At 42.0% G+C, this 19,216-nt stretch overlaps 1 protein-coding gene across 2 annotated transcripts in view; it reads right to left on the minus strand.

Moving 5' to 3' along the window:
- Window positions 1-19,216, minus strand: part of Tox3 (TOX high mobility group box family member 3) — a 100,342-nt gene that overhangs the window by 20,428 nt on the left and 60,698 nt on the right. Inside the window, exons 2-3 of one of the 2 annotated variants that reach the window (XM_028871538.2) lie at window positions 7,186-7,248; window positions 2,804-3,055 (exon numbers count right to left, since the gene is read on the minus strand). In XM_028871538.2, coding sequence (XP_028727371.1) covers window positions 2,804-3,055; window positions 7,186-7,248 — 315 coding nt within the window. Of the gene's footprint in view, window positions 1-2,803; window positions 3,059-7,185; window positions 7,249-19,216 lie in introns of both variants that reach the window. The other variant, XM_028871537.2, reaches the window with a different exon arrangement.

Raw genomic sequence — 19,216 nt, forward strand, 5'->3', positions numbered from 1 at the left:
ACAACCTTTGGAGCTTCATTGTCGGTTTTCAGAATTGCAATCTTTTGTAGATTAAAATAACTTCCAGATGATCAGCTAAACGGACAATAATGCTTAAAGGTAACAAATTTTTAAGTAAAATCTACTGTTGCTTCCAACCTGCCCAACTACATCCTGTTTTAAGACCTCCGTGCCCACCACAAGCAAATCAAGGTTGTTCTTTGAAGCTCCAAATGCACGGACATTCGATTTTTCAGCAGTTCTCTTTTGAATACCAGAGGGGTATTTGCATACGCTGAAATGCGCATGCTCATCATCGGACTCTTTTGACTTTCCTCCTTTTCGAGTCAGCTTTCTGTTTTTAAATATAATGGCATAAATTTAAGGAAGATAAACATGTTGTGCTTGTTGCCAGCAATAATGCAGCTAATCAGCACTGTGACAAACTGTCCGTCTTTCTACAGCAAAGCCGACGGAGCTCTGAGGAAAAGCTGGTCCGATATGACATAAACAAACTGGCTTTTCTTCTTATATGATAGGCTTAATTCACCAGAGCAATCCTTCACAGACAGCCATATTCATTTGGATAATAAAACTTGTTACTTGCACAAGGTATGAAATATCCCACGTGCACTTGGACGCTGAATGTATGACGGATACAGTATTATTTATTATTTCTGTATTGACCTTCCTACAGAAAATCTCAGAGGAGGCTTCTGTGGAGTATTATGATGTAGCCAGCAACTCAGTACCCGGAGGGAGATAGAGAGGAACCTTGGCATAACCTATTTTTAACCATGCCTCTGGCGATTCTGAATTCAAGTTTACAGGTGAACATGTCAGGAGTCCACAGAACAAAGCCAACGACACACTGTATTCATCATAATTCTGTCCTGGTACATTTTATTTTTCCCAACATTTGTGATTTAAAATCCCATGACATTTTTCAAGGTGAAATTCTACTAGAATTTCCAACAAGATTAGTTTGCTTCAAGCCAAAATAAATAGCATTCGGGTTGAGCGGAACTTCAAACCAGTAACCATAGCCGTGATGAGGTCCGTGTAAACACAAGAGCCTGCACTTAAAGTACTTATACTTAAAAAAAAAAAAAAGAATCGATGGAATAATTGAACTGCTTTAGTGATTAGCCATACATTACAGAGAAAGCATTAAAAATTGAGTCCTCGATTCCAATGCCAGCCCGGGAAAGCATTGTCTTTAAGTGTATGTGAATATCATAATTATTTTATGATTCCATCTTTAGTTCTTTCCAATATAGTAAATTCAATTGACCATGAAATGAAATTTCATAGTCAAAATGCCTCCTTTACACTTTTTTATAGCAGCAATAACAGTTTTATAGCTTTGAGGCAAGGTAATTCATCAGATGTTTAATTTAAAGGCAGATTCTTATATTACTAATAAATATTTACCAATTTAATAAAGTACACATTTTAGCATATATTATATGGCCTTTTAAGTATTTCTGCAACTTGAATGAGCCTGGCTGAGCATCTATAAATATGGCCAGCCATAGTAAACTCCCTTAGTGACTAAACACCCTTTTTATCTTTATTATTTTTCAAGTACATTACAAGCTAGACCGTAGAGAAAGATAGAATCCTCCATTACAGTGTCAAAGGAACAAAAATGTAAGAAAGTCCACAGGAAACAATTATTTGTGATGTCAGGGAACATTAATGAATACTTAATGACTATTTCCTGCCTGCTCACTGCATTCTTCTCTGACCAAAAAAAAAAAAAAAAAGTAAACATGAAAACCTTCGTGTTCAGCTCAAACACAAAAGATCAGAGGCAAAGAAAATTATGTTGCTGAAATCCTATTTGGGAAGGTAATCTCGCATTTCAGAAAGCACATTGAATCTTTGCACTGTTAATCCACTACATATTTTGCAATCATACGCTGTTATCTGGGGAATTAAAAATGAAACCGATAAACATCACTGGCATGGTCCTAATGCACAGAGAAATATGTAAACAAGCAATAGGATTTGTTTTTGTTATACCAACACATCTGTCTCGTTTTATCAGGGTTTGGGGGGGGGAGAGCCCTATAAACTGTTAATCTTGTTTTAAGACAACTGGTTAGTACCTTACCTCCACAGACACAAATGCATTATATACTGTGCTGAAATAAAAAGACACAATCCCAGCAGAAGAGTTTAAAATACTTAAGCAGATTTACTCCGGCGATTGCTGACTATAATTGCACACTAAGAAAAATAGAAATAAAATTATCCCGTTAGTAATCTTTGCTCTCTAGAGTGCCTTATTCAATGTTTGTGACAATAAATAACACAATTAGGTGTATTTCACACAGTAACTCAGGCCGTATTTTCCTCTGCTGGTTACAAGCAGATTTTCCCCTTTCCTCTGTATCACAGTCTGATATTTGATTCAACAGAACAAACCATGTATCATACACATTATGCTCTAATTAAACAAGTTCAAAAAACCTGGGCACCTGAGACGGGCTTCCATATTTCAAGGCTTGCCTGAGTCAGCTCTTACTGCAAGCACGCCTCTACACTGAAACAAAGGCAAGGGAAGACCAGCTATCTCCAAAGCAGTGAGCAGTCTCCCTCAAGTTCTAAAGAGAAGACTCGAGTGGGCCATCCTCCATGGCTGTCAATCACCCAATACCAGATAGCAATCTAGCATTACCTATGTTAAAAGGGCAACAGAGTATATAAGTGCCCATCAGCAGACAGGCATATTTGTGAAACAGCCCCTCAGCTCCATACCACGTGGGAACAAATAACCAAGAGTAGTCACAGGTAACATCACGAGTGGGTTGCTTACCATATGCAGCCCGTTGCTATGAAGTACGCCATCTTGCTCCACCAGGTTTCTTGAGATTGTAATGGAAGGAAGATCCAGGCTTTGAGGGGGAAACTGGGGTGTGAATTCATTTCCCTGGGAAGGCAACGGATCGCTGAGAGCCTGAAAGGGTAGCAGTACATCGGGCATGCCCAGGGTGGGGTCCGACTCTGGAGGAGGCGTGATTGGTGGAATTTCAAACTCTTCATCCCCAAGGCTTGGTGTGTGGAATGTCTGCTAAAAGGAAACAAAATGCAGACACCCTCACATTCAGTTCCTGTATTTTATCCCTCCTTCGAGGGAAGAAGAGAGACTTTCCACGAAGACATTACATATCTAGGCCAAATATTTATTTCTCAGATGAAAACATTTTAAACACAGATTTCCATATATAAAGTTTTGCTGATCATTCTGATTAAAGATTTAAGTCTCATTATCATATGGTTTTAATGGAGTATCAGTATTAACAGTTTTTTAATGCGTACTTAATTAGCAACATCTGTCTTTGTTGTTAGTTGGAGCATCAGCGACATTAGATTTGGCTATATAACAAATTGCCACTTTATTGATATGTTAGTGAAACAGCTCAAATCGCTTACGCGATCCACATGCTTCATAAAATGCTGACGATTTTGTGGCATGCACACACACACACACAACATTAACCTAGGAGTGAACATTACACGTGTTTACTTTCTGCCACAACCTATAAAACAAGTAATATTAAAATTTGTGGTTTGGTTTTTAAATTTTTCTTTATTGGCATATTCCCAAGTGTAATAAATGCTTGTATGGAGATTGTTACTATGTCATGCAACATTTTCTGTAAGGACTATTGTGGCTTATGTTAAAAGATGCTGGTGCTTTTATTGAGACTATAAGGAGAATTGTTTTCTTCTACATGAACATTTCCATATGCATTTATCAGAACCCTGTCTACTAGGCTTCAGCTTCTAAAGACTACCTAGAGAGTGCAAACCATACTGAGGTAGCTGTACTAAGTCTATGGCATGGGTGCTGTCTGTTCACTTAGCCAAGGTTATGTCTTAGGACCTATGTAGATCTTAGTGTGTTGTTTTTCATGAATGGTGCTGATGTTCTTACCGGCTGTGTTTTAAAGTGAGGTCTTGGGAGAATATCAGGGTCACTTTGCATTTGAACTACAGTAACCATCTTTCCTGTACCACAATGGGTCATGTGGGAGAGAAGAGAACCAATATCCAAGACTATTATTGTTGTTATTTTATATATATATATTTGTTATATATATAATAACAATAATAATAGATATATTATATATTATATCCACACACACACACATTTTTGTGAGGCACGGGATTTGGGGGCCACTCAGATATCTTTTTTTATCCTAGCTAAGAGGGTCACAGATGTAGTTCATTTATTATTAATAGTATTTGAAAGACTGAACTGGCATGGGGTAATTGGAGTCTGCTATTATTGATAAAGAGACCTAATTAAGAGCTGAAAAATCATCATTCTTCAAACTCTTAATGACTATGCTATATAATAACTACCTGAAAGGAAAGAGAAACAAACTCAATATAGGGGTGGGGTTCAAAGAAAAGCATTTTTTGCACACAGAACCTTACAAGCATTATTTGCAACTCACCAGAAGGAAAGAGCTCATGAACTGAGGGAATCGATAGCATGGCAAGTGGCCACCTTGAGGACCTTGGCTGACGCAATAATGTAAAAACACCACAAGCTCATAGAGAACCAGAATGCAGCAGTTGATATTCTGACATGGGCATTCTGCAATGATACCCCGCCCCCATGTCAGCTTCTTACTGTGGTACCCTGAGTTCTTAGCAACAAAGGGATGAATTGGCCACAAACGCGGTTGGCTAATGAACGTAACCCTATGGCTGCGTTCGCTGTTATTTTGGCACTAATGTGGTCTAGTAACAGATGCAACTGTAATTTGTGACTCATTTGCTACCCCATTACTGCTTAATGAAATCTAACATATCACATTAACAATACGGATAAACACTCATTCTTGATATGTGGCATTTGGCTGTTTTCATTACCACTGTAATTAACACTTGAAATATTATTTCAATAAATATTTAAAGTACTTTAAAAATGGTCAGAGTAATCATGACACAGAGAGAAAACATGAAGCTAATGTGTGAATTTCACACTTAGAGCACCTTGGTCCCCATAGTGTTATTTGCAGGACATTGTCCATGTGAAGGAAACTGGTTTCAGGCACGATTTAGGCTTTACAGCATGCCAACCTAAAGTCTTCCAGAATTAGTTTGCACTCATTAAAATGTAAAAAAAAAAAAAATACAGATAAATTTACTTTTAATGCAGTGATTGGGAAATTAGATGAGAGCTATAATGTGGCACATTAGCATTTACTCCGCTTTATTTTTTGATCATGGAAAGATGCAGTGCAACCATTACATAAGATCTTAAACTCCAGTATAAAGCATACCTCAGGCCAGGCAGTTAAAATTAAAGAGCTTTTCAATTTTTATTTTTGTTAAGGAATATATAGACATGTTATATATAATATGTCCTCGTACAAAATTTTTTAAAGACACATTAATTTTAAGTTAGAAGCTATACACGTCTACATTGACCTAATAAAACAATGCAATGAAATATTATTATAATATGTAACCAAGGAGATGCTAAAATCTTAACTACCTTTAAAGAGAGGTAAAATATTACATATGGAGTCTTCCACAGAGAAAAGAGAGATAAGACATCAAATTTAATATTAAGTATTGCAAATCCCAAACATTGTTTTCTGAAAGAATATAAGTCACCACAAATCCCATCAACAATGAAGGACATGGATTTTTGATCAAATTAATCATTTAGCGTTTATGGGATCAATTTTTACAGATATTGACTTTCCAGTGTTTACCTTGAACATGTTAAAGTAGTATGTGCATGGTTAAATACCATCTGTACTGAAATGTTCAAAACATTTGTTCCTTTTGATAAGAATGCAAATCTGGAGAACTGTTGTATCAACATATAACAGCCGACGTCTGACACGGTGAATTATCACAGCTGGAATTAAATTGTTTCTGAACAGCTGCTGGCAGCACAGCTTTCATCAATGTTTGATTCAAATGTAGAGGAAAAAAAATCCCACAGAATGAAACATCATGTTGTCCTTACAGATGGGGTTTGTGTTCATTATCCCAAACAGCACAGCAGCCCGTGCCAAGCAAACAGTATTCCTGTCTCTAAGCTGTCTTCTGGTTGGAAAGATGATGGTCACCGGAAAATGATTAATCTACAAAGACCCTTACTTCTCGAGTCTCCACATACGCTAATAATTTTTAGACATTAATTTCTTCCATATCACTTTCTCCCCTGTACCAGGATCATTTGCAAAGCCATTATTATTTTCAGTCCTCTGGGGTCAAGCTAGTTCATACTCCTATATTTGAATGTATTTGGAAAATGAAGACTTTTTATTGCCCGAGCCACAGAGGAACTGTTCCATTTGGATCGATTTCATACTTCTGTTTGTTCTTGTTTGAAATGTTAAATCTCACACAATCTACCCTTGTAGGAAAAGGTTTTCTTTTTCTTTTTCTTTTTTTTTTTTTTAATCAAGTACCCTGAGGTGTTTTTTTTGGTTTTGTTTGTTTGGAAGGCATGCCAATGAGGCCAGACAAAGGTGGAAACCTAGTAAAAATAGCAAGAAGATGATGCTATCCCATGTATAACCACAAACTAGCACAAAGCAGGAGTTAATATGGTGCTGTATGGAGAGCCCATCACCCAGAATTCCAGCTACACCCAGCGACAATCATATATTGGACCATGTCTATTCATTGACTCAGACACTCAATAATTGCTCATTGAACACCCACTATTGTGGGCACTGTACTAAGAGGTGGGATTCTAACAACAAAATACTCATTGCACATCACTTTAGAAACCATAACCCTGTCTGCCATAGTTTCCTGAGCCATGACAATCAAGGAAGTTATCCTTAGAAGACTATGAAGCAAAATACTTTCTATTCAAGTTTCCAAACTAATTAATTATCTGCTTAGACATTCAGATGTGTGTGTGTGTGTGTGTGTGTGTGTTTGTGCATGCACGTGCTTTTTATTACATATTTATTATTGTTTGTGCATGTCTTTTTTCCATCAAGAGACTCACTTAAGTTCCAAATGTTAACAACAGTCTGTGGACAGTGATAAAGCCTTGTCGAGTTATTTTCTTTTCCAATAGGCTTTTCTCATTTTCCTCCAAAGTTGTTACTTTGCGCCCCAGGAGAGAAAGAGAGAAACTCGATACCTTGCTTTTCCCTTCAAGCCTATTAAATTATCCATACAACACATAAAACATGAACAGACACCCACCTCACTGGCAGCGAAGAAGGCATTGTTTGCCTCAGCCATGTTCATGTAGTTATTATTTCCAAACTGAAAAAAACAAAACATTAGTTCATGTTAATGGAAGCAAAGTAAAACCTGTAGTTGTTTATTTAATACTTAGAAGTGATTTGGAAAGGCCAGTATAATGGGGTTCATGGGCCAAACTAGAAATGTGAAACTGTACCTACTGTCAATCAGTTCCTATTGCCACTAGAGTACGGAGCTATGCTGTCGATAATTCTAGAAAATAGTTAGGTTTCTCCCAAAGACTGATAGTGAAAGGAGACAATTACAACCATTTAGCTGTCTGGTCACTAGTGTGCTGTTTATTAAACTGGCATTTTTCAGAGATGGGAAGCAAAGTAGTTCCCAAGAAAACCACTTGGACACGTCTTAAAGCATGCTGGGGTTTCATACGTCACTTTCCCAGAACAGGTGTCACAAGTGTGGACAGATTAAAAATGTGAATTAAAGGGATACAATTCAATTTCTGAGACTCAAATTCTATGTGAATGGGGTGTGGTAGGGATGTAAATAAATAAAACTAAGGAATATTTCTAAAATCTCCAAGTGGGGCTTAACTGCCCATATCTAGCTCTATCAGAGCTACTGAAAGCTGTGTTATTTAATCTCTCCATGTAACATTAAGTTACAAAGAGGTTTAGAAAATAAGCAGGATCCTATGAACACAGCAATTTTGACTTCATTCCCTAACACAATGGCCCGTTCATATCATCACAAACAAGACTGTATCAGCATTTCAGACCTAAGCTCTCTACTTCCAGGGACCTGTTATCAAAATGTAAAACTTGGATTTGAGCAGAAATGTATTTTTAGGTTCAAATGGTCTAGGTAGGCGTATTTCGTTGCTTTCAACATTGTGCTATCAGTCTGGCAATATGTGAAAGCTCTGTGGGCATAATTATCTGGAGCTGTGTTATTTCCATGATGTTTAAATGGTAAGGGAACATCCTTGTATAAAGTATTTTATCCATTTCATTTAATGCATCAAAAGAAGCACAGGTGTGGTCTCCAAGGGGTGATGTGTATATAGTTATTTTCTAATATATATTAAACCTAACAATTACATTTAAGTAAAAAGCATAATTTTCCCAGGAGATAAACAGGTAGATCAAGGGATGGTTGGATGAATGGGTGGTTGGATGGGTGAACAGATGGACAGTGTTAGAAATAGATACATAGATACTCAGATAAATATGTAGATTAATAGAAGGAACGAGTAGAAAAGAGACACGCATATATGGAAAACACATGTAATCCTCCTCTCAACACTGCTCATTTCAGAGAGGCTCTCAGTCCGATTCTGAACCTGTAGGAAGCAGGATTGACCTGCTGCATTTTATCACACCAGGGAACCAGGAACTAAGCAAGATTTCCAGGGAAACCTCTAAGGGCTCCAGAGTGCTGTGAAGGTCTACAGAGGCAACATCAACCACCACACAACACTTGAACACACACACAGTGAGCTATCAGACATGCTCTCCTCTAGCACTCCAGTTCATTTGGGTGAATGTCTTTAAGAATTTCTGAAAGATGTACTCATCAGCCCTTAAAGAAGACCTTCATCTGGCTTGTCTGAAGGCATGTGGTTTCAAAAACATACACATGGGTGCGCAGATGAACACACACATTTCTCCACTTTCCTACAGTGTGAAAAATATGTCAGAAGAAAACCCCATAGGCTTCTGTGGTACATTTTTTTTTTCATGAAATGCTCAGGCCTATAATCAAATGTGACCCATATCTGCATCTATATGGTCCATGTTCCAATTCTGCCCCTCCCCCACCTGCCTGACAGCGAGTATCACAACTTTAACATTATTTAAATGTTGGCTTTGTTGGGGAATTAGAAATCCATTTAAGGCAAAGAGCTCATTATCAGAGAGTATTTTTTTTAAGATTAAACTCACTTATTATCTAATAGCACCTAAAACAACAAAGGGAAATAAAATGGCCATTAAACTAAAGGCCTAAACAATTCAAAAAAAAAACCCGAAAAACAAATTAAGCTCAGAGTGAAATAAGAACTGGGTTAGAAATCCTCTTCAGAACAGTTAGTATGCGAATGTAATTACTGAAGAAACTACAGCTAATCAGCTGTGAATTGTATCCATTAATTAGTATTTGCCCTGGAGAAATGAGAAAAATCAGTAACAACACTGGTACCACCGCAGTGCTGATGAGCTGCACGCGGCCGAGCTGCTGCGTTTAGTCAAGCAGGTGGCTCCAGCGGTCCACGTAATTTGAAAAGCTCTCACCTGGAGGGGGGAGTGGGCGCGGACGGTTTGCGCCTTGCCTATCTCTGGTATCTGCATAAGGCCTTAATTAATGGCTTTTAATTTGGAAGCACTTGGTGACTTCGAGGGAACAGTTATAAATCATTTCAAGTAGAAGCAAGGGTTTCTCTTCGACCTGGGGTAGAATATGTCCTGTTTAAAAGGTGCCTTCAGATGGTGGCTGGTGGCAGGAGATGGGTCGTCTTCTGCACATAGAGCTGTGGGGATGTAGTTACACCACCGCCACCAGCTACAAACCCATTCTTTATCTGACATCCCCATTTCACGGAGTGCTGTGTATTCTTTACCGGCTACATCCAGCCATTCTAGTAGCCAGAAGGAAAGAGTAGTACTTAGGAATTTTGTTTTTGTTTGCTTATTTGCTTGAGACACAGGCTTGCTATAGAGTCCAGGCTGCCCTCGGACAGTTCCTAATCATCCTGTCTCCGCCTCTTGAGTGCTCAGCCTCCAGGAGTGTGCCCCATGTCCTTCTGTTTATCTGTTCATGTTAAAGTGTGGTCTATGAGTCCTGCTTCTCTCTTTGGTGTGAGAACAGATCGGATTCTGAGAGGGAAAGTGAGCCTTTGGGGCAGAGCACTGACAGACTGACCTAAGAACAATTAACTTGGAGTTGTGTACAATTAAATTTAGTTTATGTTCTAGAAGGCAGTGACAATGGGAAAAACATTATATACACACACCCTCCAGGTCCAGGGGAAAAAGGCCTTACCTGGGCTCCCCACTGCCATACACAAGACTAACCATGCCTGGCATATTAGAAGCACTCTAGTATTTGTTGAAAGGATAAAAAGCTGATCCCATCAAACCTAGGTGACCCATAATCACCCCTGCTACCCAAGGTCATCTGTCAAATATTTTAATGGTAATTAATAATGAGTGATACCCGTGGAAGCCTTCTGTGCATATTTTTTCATTTCATTTTCCAAAGTGGGACTAAATGCAATCCATTTCCCCTAACAGCCAGAAAGACAAGAGTTATCATCATACTTATTTGTCCTAGGTCAGCCGACCAAGGATTCCAGGGGTCAAGTTACCTGCCCCAGAGGATTTGAGCATGCATAGCTGGCATCCCCCAGCCTCATTCTCTGCATCCCTCCCATGCCAGAACCCATATACACTTTACTCTTTCACTTGGTAATCAATTCAAATTTTAAACTTTATCAAATCTATTATTCTAAGCTGGAATCTCCCGGAGGGTATTCTAGTGTTCCCAAGTCTATTACAATGTTCCTCAAGGAAAGGGTTCCACAGACCAATGTATTTGAGAAAGTTTTTTTTTTTTATTTTGTTTTTTTTGTTTGTTTGTTTGTTTGTTTTTGTTTTTGATGCGCCTTGATGCCTTCTATGAATCTAAGGGCTCTGTGAACTCTTGGTTTGCTCAATCTACAAATAACTATCTGCCTCCTGTTTAAGGCACTGTGTTAGGCCCGGGACACAATGGTGACACAAATGAGCTTCCCATGGACTACTATTGTTTTTAATGGAGGCCATAGATACCTTCCCTACACTCCAGTCCACATCATCAAAAAGAAGACCACTAACCCATCGTTCTCTCCTTTTGTTTACCTCACAATAACCAAGCTCTTCAGGAAGCCTTACCGCAGAGACATTGACAATGCTTTTCTACACCCCACCCCCATCACTCATAGGAAAGCTAATCCTAAATTTACACTGTAGCAAATTCTACACATTTAAAAATCAACTACAAGTTTCTAACTTTCCCATCCTAGGTCACCTTAACTTGGTCTAGCTCCAAATTTTTGAGCTTATAGCCTCCACTGACATTCCTCCAAAGGCCCCCTACTCAGTCATATAAAGGTCTTGATGCCTTCTCAAGACTAAAGCAAAATATTCTGAACAAATAAGATGAATGAGGGGAGGCACTTAATTACTGTGACGGACACATGAAAACATCACCCAAGAAAACATCTCATTCCTGATGTTGTAACGAGAGCACATGTGTGGGACTTTTAACCTTCACAAGGAGTAACAGTTCCTTATCGACATTGACAAATTCCAACAGATGCTATCCCAAAGACATCATCCCCAAATATGTATGTCATTGCAAAGGAGAACGGAAATGACTGCACGTGGAGGTCCTGTCTCTTAACAGGTTCAGAAAAGAGCATCCCCACTGTACTCAGAGGTGGGTTTACTTTTGCCACATGATGAGGAATTACGGCTTCGGCAAACACAATTTATGAAGGACATCAATTAAAAAGGAGCGGTGTGAGATTTTGTAGAAATGCATCAAAGAACATCATGCTCGTGGCCCATGTGACTGTGTCAAGTGCCACAGTAAATTAATGCAGATTGCAAAGTCTGGCTCAGCTAGCCACAAGCTTGGGACGAAAGAGAACAGCAGAGACAAAACCCCATCTGTAAGCACAAGGCAGATCCTTGGGCTTGGCCAGTCCACAGCATCATCTCCACTGAAATTATGTTGACGCCCTTGTGAAGAATTGTATAGACTTCTAATAAAGCAGCATTAACAATGGGATCTCAAACAGCTAAACGGCACCAATAGATAAATAGTTTGAAAATATTTTAATAGCTAAACAAAAGAGATAATCCTTCAAATTCTCCTCTTTCCTCATTAAACTTGTTAGCAGGCAACACCATCTGATTTGATGCCTCACCCAGACATCGGTCGAGTTACTTACACAAACAAACTGTAGTTATGGACCCCGTGTGCCGGGCCTGGCCATGCGATGGAGGGGGCAGCAGGTGAAGCCCACTCCCTCTGGTGGTTCTGGTAACTACACTCTGGGGTAGGTCTGACGATGTCAAGCTGCAATCCCACTGAAGGTCAGAAGCTCACAGGGAAGCAAGGCTGACATGAGAAGCAGTGGCAGTGCGGATGACCACCATGGGCGGATCCAGAGCACCCTACCAAGAAACCAAGAACAACGAGAGCGCAAAGACCATCTACAGTGTCCCCAAAGGTTGGGGGCCCAACGGGAATGTGGAAAAAGACTTAGCCACAATGCAGAAGTGATGTGCATGGCATAGACACTGTGCACCCACCCCACCCCCCTTAGCTTTTGAATTCTGGTTCCAGGCTAGGCTTATAAGCATTCCTGTCACTGTGACTAAGTTCCCTGACAGAATAGCTTGAGGGAGGAGAAACTGATTTTGGCTCCTGGTTTCAGACTGTGAAGGGAAGATGTAGAGAAGCAGAGCAGAATACATCATCATGGTCCAGAAACACTGAGATACAGGAGATACAGGAAGTAGCTAACAAGGGCCTGCCCTCAGTGTCCTACTTCCTCCTGCTAGGCCCCACTTCCTAGAGTTCCTAGTACACAGCACACAACGGGGTACCAAGCATGTAAAACATGAGCCCGTGGGCAATACTTCCTATTCAACATAAAAACATCTGCAGTATCCTGACTAAGCTGGGATGTTTGGTAGGCTTGGTGTCTTAATTGCATTTTCATCTTAGGACATTTTCAATTTAGAATATCCATATTGTGATGTCTTTGACCTATGATATTTTTCAATGTAAGATTTATCAGCAAAGTACATATAACTACCTATACATATATACACACACAATGTTCCTAAGTATATACAAGTATATGTGCATATATGCAGAGAATCACACACATATGCATAATTCTACATACACACATATACATGTGCCTTTTGACAAGCTAAAATTGCCCAGATATCTTCTGCTGAACACCAGAAAGTGTAAGGACTCATATATTCAATGCCTCGACTTGGATGTCAGCAGGCATTTCAGGAATATATCCAATGCTGAACCCATTTGCTTCCCCAAGCCTGACTTTTACAGTCTTTTCCATCTCCTTCACTAGAGACCTGCCTCAGGCCAAGTCATTCTTGAATCTATGCTTTTTCTCCTTTCTCCATCCAAATTATCAGAAGATCCTGCTGACACATTTTTCTAGTTAAACTCAAGCAGACCACCTGTGTCCACCTCCTATGTCCACCTCCATGGCAGACCACCTGTGTCCACCTCCTGTGCCACCTCCATGGCAGACCACCTGTGTCCACCTCCTATGTCCACCTCCATGGCAGACCACCTGTGTCCACCTCCTATGTCCACCTCCATGGCAGACCACCTGTGTCCACCTCCATGGCAGACCACCTGTGTCCACCTCCTATGTCCACCTCCATGGCAGACCACCTGTGTCCACCTCCTATGTCCACCTCCATGGCAGACCACCTGTGTCCACCTCCTGTGCCACCTCCATGGCAGACCACCTGTGTCCACCTCTGTGAGACCCAGCCCTGCCTAAGGCCATTGTCTTTTGGCTGCAGGAGCCTCCTAGCAGGTTATTCCTATTCCACCAAACTTTCAACAGACTACACATAACACTGCCACAGAGGCCTTTGTCATCCCTGTTCAAACTTCTCAGTGCCTTCCCATTGGCTCAGGGAAGAGGACATAGGCTTGTAACAGCCTTTGCTTCTTTCCTGGCACCATGCCAATATTCTCACTGCTCACGATGGCCTCCTTGATGTCCTAGCAACACCCCAGACCTATGCCTACCTCAGGGCCTTTGCACTGGCTGGTCCTTTCACTCAGATCATTGTCCCCCCAAATGTCCCCATGGCTTATTCATTCCCTCCTTCTGAGTCTTCTCTGGAGGCATTTCTGTACAGCCTCTACCTCCACCACTCTTGGTCCTTCTTTCCCTACTCCACCTTTTCCATGAACACTTCCAACATCACACAGTGCAGTCATCATTTCCCTCCTGCTACTAGAATATAAGTCCAGTGAGGGGAACATGGTGTCTGTTGTTTGCTACACAACAGTCCTATTGCCAAGAAGAATGGTGAACAGTAGATGCTCAAGAGATCTGTTCTGAATGAGCCAATGAACTCCTGGGTGAGAAGCCACAGTATTCTCCAAGCCCCTTGGGCCTGAAATTAAATGAAATTAAAATGACAAGGAGGACCCACCACCACTGCTGTCCCCACACAATATCTATGAACAAAAAAGCAGAAAGAGATGCTCCAAACTCTAGAGACACCCATCTGGAGAAACACTGGTCCTGGAAAGGCACTATGGGGCTGATCTGTAGCCATGCTTAGCAACAACTCGGTGCATTACCAAGCAGCAGCAGGGAGTATTTAGAATGCTCAAAATGCAAAGAAATGACGCATGCCTGATGGGACAAAAGTGCAGTCCGACGCATCCCGGACCTGACCGTTACAGGGTGGACTGAAATGTCACTGTGCCTGTGAGTGCAGGACAATTATCGTGTCCACTCCAAAGAAAAGATCCATATATTTAAAGAAAGGAAAGACTCAGAGGTTTAGGAGGGGAGGGAGGGCTGTTGGGGATGGAACCACTGGTGGAAAAGTGCAGACGACCATGATCGATGCTCTCAGGCAGGCAGAATGCCTAGAGAAGGGCAACCACCTGATGCCAAAGAGGAAGGGCGTCAGGTATTCAACTTAATGGCTGATTTTTTTTTCTAATTTGAAATACTTTCTTCTGAAGAAGTGTTCTTTGGTCTAAATCAGTGCGATTCAAAGGGTGTGGCCAAGGACCAGAGACTAATCTAATGCCTGCTCAAGCATGCAAATTACCTGACCCCACCATGGACCGACTATATCAGATCTTAAGGCCATGGGGCTCTCATTTAATGTTATGTGTGTCCCTCCCGCCCCTCAGGAACTGTACAGCATGTCAGTATTTGCCTAGTTCACTTTAGACTAACATTTTGAATTAAAAAAAAAAAAAGAATGAAATCTCCTTTTTTCCTCTCCCTCCCTACATTTTTTTTTGTTCCTTTGTTTGTTTTGAGATGGGATGCCAATGTGTAGTCTAGGCTGGCCCCAAGTCGGCCACTCTCCTGCCTTAGACTCCTGAATCCTGGGCTAACAAGTGTGTCTCACCATGCTGACTTTAAAGAAGATTTTCTCAGCTCTAGAATGAGCTAAGGGAGACGCCGGTGGCATGTTGTTTTGTTGTGATTCACAGCGACACAGGAGGCTGCCATCTCTCACCTGTCCCACTTACAGGAAAGGGGTCACCGTTTGTGAGGTGGACACCCGCCTAACTCTCTTACCCTCCCCACCAGGACAGCCAGAAACATCCGGAGCTCTATCAAGAAGGCAAAGCAAGTTGTTCTGCTGTCGGAGTTTCAGCAAGTGGTGTGGCCACACAAGTGACAACAAAACCCAAACATATGGACGCGACTCAAACACAGAGCGAGCCCTTTGGAGTCCCAGGATCTGGACGCATTTGAGTTTGTGGATTGGATCGCACAACCATCTGGACAAGTTAACAGTGATGGGGGGAAGACACTTGTTTAATATCAAATATATACATACATATACACACACATATGTGAGCAAAGAGATGAAGGTTTCAGAATCAGGGGAGTTTTCAGCCAAAGTCGAGTAATCATTGGGCTGGCCAACACACCCTCACCCATATTTCCAGAACAGAAAACTGGGAGATCAGTGCCCTTAAACACACTACAGCGAAAGTGTCAACAGTAACTCGACACTGTGAGCAGGTTTTTTGCATGGTCCATCTATGCGCCTCCCTTTCCTCCCCCACAGCTGAGTACTCAGGAGATGCCAGTTACTAGGACTCATGTGGGGAACATATTCTCTCTGTGTAGAGGATGAGAAAGAGATATGACTGTTGCTTGGGATGACAGTGTGGCTGAGTTGATGGGCAAGAAAATAAGGCATCAATGTGAGGACCAAACCAGCAACAAATCGTCATCAAACTCAGGAAAGAAAGAGTCAGAAGGAAATGGCCACTTAAGAGGACAAGTCTTGAACTCAGGAAGTGGGCAGGAAGACAAAGAGCCCTAGGCAAGGGGGTAGGTGAGTGAGGTGGGCAAAGCTGTGGACCTAACCACACACAGGGCTTGTTTAAAACTCACAGCAGTCAAGTGAGCAGGGAGAGTGCAGGTTGGTAGGGGCAATGAAGGCCAACGTTAGTATTCTTAAACGGTTTCAAAAGGGCAGGTCTGCGAACCATTCTGCTGGGAGGGGAAGATATCTCTCTAAATGCACACTTGCATATTTACATCAATAATCTGGGGCACACAAAAGTCATATGGAAAGAGACCACGAGGCTGGGGACGTGGCTCAATGGGAGGTATCGTCCTTCACGTGCAAAGGCCTAGATTCTATTCTCAGCACGACAAAGAAAAACAAAAACAACACAGGAAATCTCCAAGGCTGGCATGAGGGTGCACGTGCCCACAGTGCACATAGACAGGTGGCAGGGAGAATGAAACAGGAAATACTTGACCACCGACTGTCTGGATCCCAGTCCCACCAAACTAGCTGAGGGATAAGTTCACGATCCTAGCTGAGCTACGGGCAACTAGGTACCTGTACACTCCATGTACTTCTGTTTTTCAACCTATAATACCGAGATAAGAGGTCAACAGCCTTGTGAGGCATTGAGAATTGAATGGGCTAATGTATAAAATGCCATCTTTCTTAACCATGCTAGTAGTCAGTGGAAAAGCCCAAAACAATCAAGACTGACTCCCGTGGCCCCTGTGACGTCTAAGAGAGTTCATTACTTAAAAACTCCAAGGCAAGACTGGGGAGATGGCTCATCAGGAAAGTCCTTGCCACCTGGGCTCAAGCACCATGGATCTGAGTCCTGAGTAATCACAGCAGTGGGGATGGCAAAGAAAGCCACCTGTCACCCCAGCATGCAGGAAGTTGAGACAAGGGGTGCCTGGAGCAAGCTAACTAGCCAGGCTAGCCGGAATGGCAAGCTCCAGCTTCAGCAAGAGACCCTGTCCCAGAGTAACTCAGGGAAGAAACCCAACATCAACTTCAGGCCTCCACACATATGCTAGCACGCGCGCGCGCACACACACACACATACACATAACTTATGCAAAAACAACAAAACATTACAAAAAATAAACATGACTTCCCTGTGATATCCAGAACAAAATGCAAATTCCTTTCCAGAGTAACAAGCTGCTGCACACTCTAGCTGCTGAAGCCTTCTTAACTCCTTCTTAGAGGGCTGCTCTGCCACCAGGCTCCAAGCACATTGCCTCGGATGTGCCCTGGTCCCTTCCCTGAACCAGGGTACCCACTGCTGCTGGCCTTGATCACTCTCCCCTTTTCCTTTATGTAAGCTCCTACCCTATATTCACTCCTCAGCGAGGCCCCTCTCTACTGAAATCCCCTGCATCCTGCACACCCACCTTCACTACCCTTTCCATGATTCCACCTTCTGTCTTGTTGGGGTCAAGGGTCACTCATCATAAACTGACTCTTCTGCACTTGACTTCTGTTAACTCCGATGGAGGTCTGTGGTGACAGTGATGTTTCTTTTCACCATGGGGTAACGTCTGGCCCACAACAGGTGCTCAGTGTATGTGTTGAATAGATGAACAAATAGGTGGACTAAAGAGACCTCAGTTCAAATCCCAACTCTGCCATTTTCAAGCTGGGCGCCATCAGGTGAGCCCTGTCCTGTTATCTTTATGATTTCCTCGTTTGTAGGGAGGAAAGGACAGAAGTTTGTGGGAACGGACTGTGCCAGGGGAATCAGGGCAATACCAAACCGCCAGCCAAGGACCTCATGCAGAAAGAGCTGCCGAGGGGGAGAAGCCTGGGGATGAAGGAACTCAATAACCTGAGTAAAATGAGGTCTCGTTGAGCTACTTTATGTAATATTTATTAGCAGCCCATTATATAAGAGAGTGCAATAGATACTATGCTAAAAATAAGTTCTGATTTCTGCCCAAGACTCTGCTAATGGGAAAACAAGATACACTTCTCCATGTTGGGAATAACATCATTGGGTATGTATGAAAGAGCTCTCCCTGGAAAGCCCGGGGGGGGGGGGGGGTTATGATAAGAATCATATGAGTGAAGTCTTGAGGGACCTGTAGGAACTTGCCTGGGAAGTAAGAGGATACTGGAGAAGCCCAGTGTAGACGGGGCAGGTCACAAGGTCAAGAGATGGGAACACAGCATTCATGGCAGGAGCAGCCCTGGTACAGCAGCCTGTGCCTGTGTACTAATGGGAAGGCTGAGCCTCCACATCAACAGGGATAACGGGAGCCATGTGCATGTCTGTAGGTGCAGAAAGACTGAACATGGAAAGAAAAATCTGCCCACAACAGAAGAGAAAATGCAGACTGTTACTTCCAGATGTTAGGAATATTCAGGAGGCTGAGGCAGGAGGGACTGCTAGTTCAAACCCAGCCTGGGCTATGTAGCAAGATCCTATCTCAAACAAACACACACACAGCCATAGTATCTATTCCGTGCCTCTTCCACAGTATCTGCAAATGAAGGGGCCTCTCACAGTGACAGTAAAGAAGAAACACATATGATCTGATTTGCATTTTGTGAGGCTCGCAGAAATTACAGCAAAAGCTGCCATTAGTCCTGAAGGGGAAGGGAGTGCTGGGTCTGACACTGCTACAAGAACTAGGAAGGTCCCCATCTGTTTGTCCTAGAGATGTGAAGTTTACATCCAAACTTCTAAAACCAGCAGAATTCTTGGACTGAGAAAGAAAGGGCTGTGGGACCTATGATAAACACTGGCATCGCTGATAGGAAAAACTAGTTCTCATCTACCATGGGCACTTAGTGTAAATTAGTTTTCAATAAACTGTTCCACTGTGTGCACACATATCATCTTTAAAGATGCCCAGAAAACACCTCCTTAGAAGCACTATCTGTCATGGTACCCTCCCACCCCTGACTGGACT

This window comes from Peromyscus leucopus, chromosome 5 (genome assembly GCF_004664715.2).
Source record: "Peromyscus leucopus breed LL Stock chromosome 5, UCI_PerLeu_2.1, whole genome shotgun sequence".
In the NCBI taxonomy this organism is placed as follows: Eukaryota; Metazoa; Chordata; class Mammalia; order Rodentia; family Cricetidae; genus Peromyscus; species Peromyscus leucopus.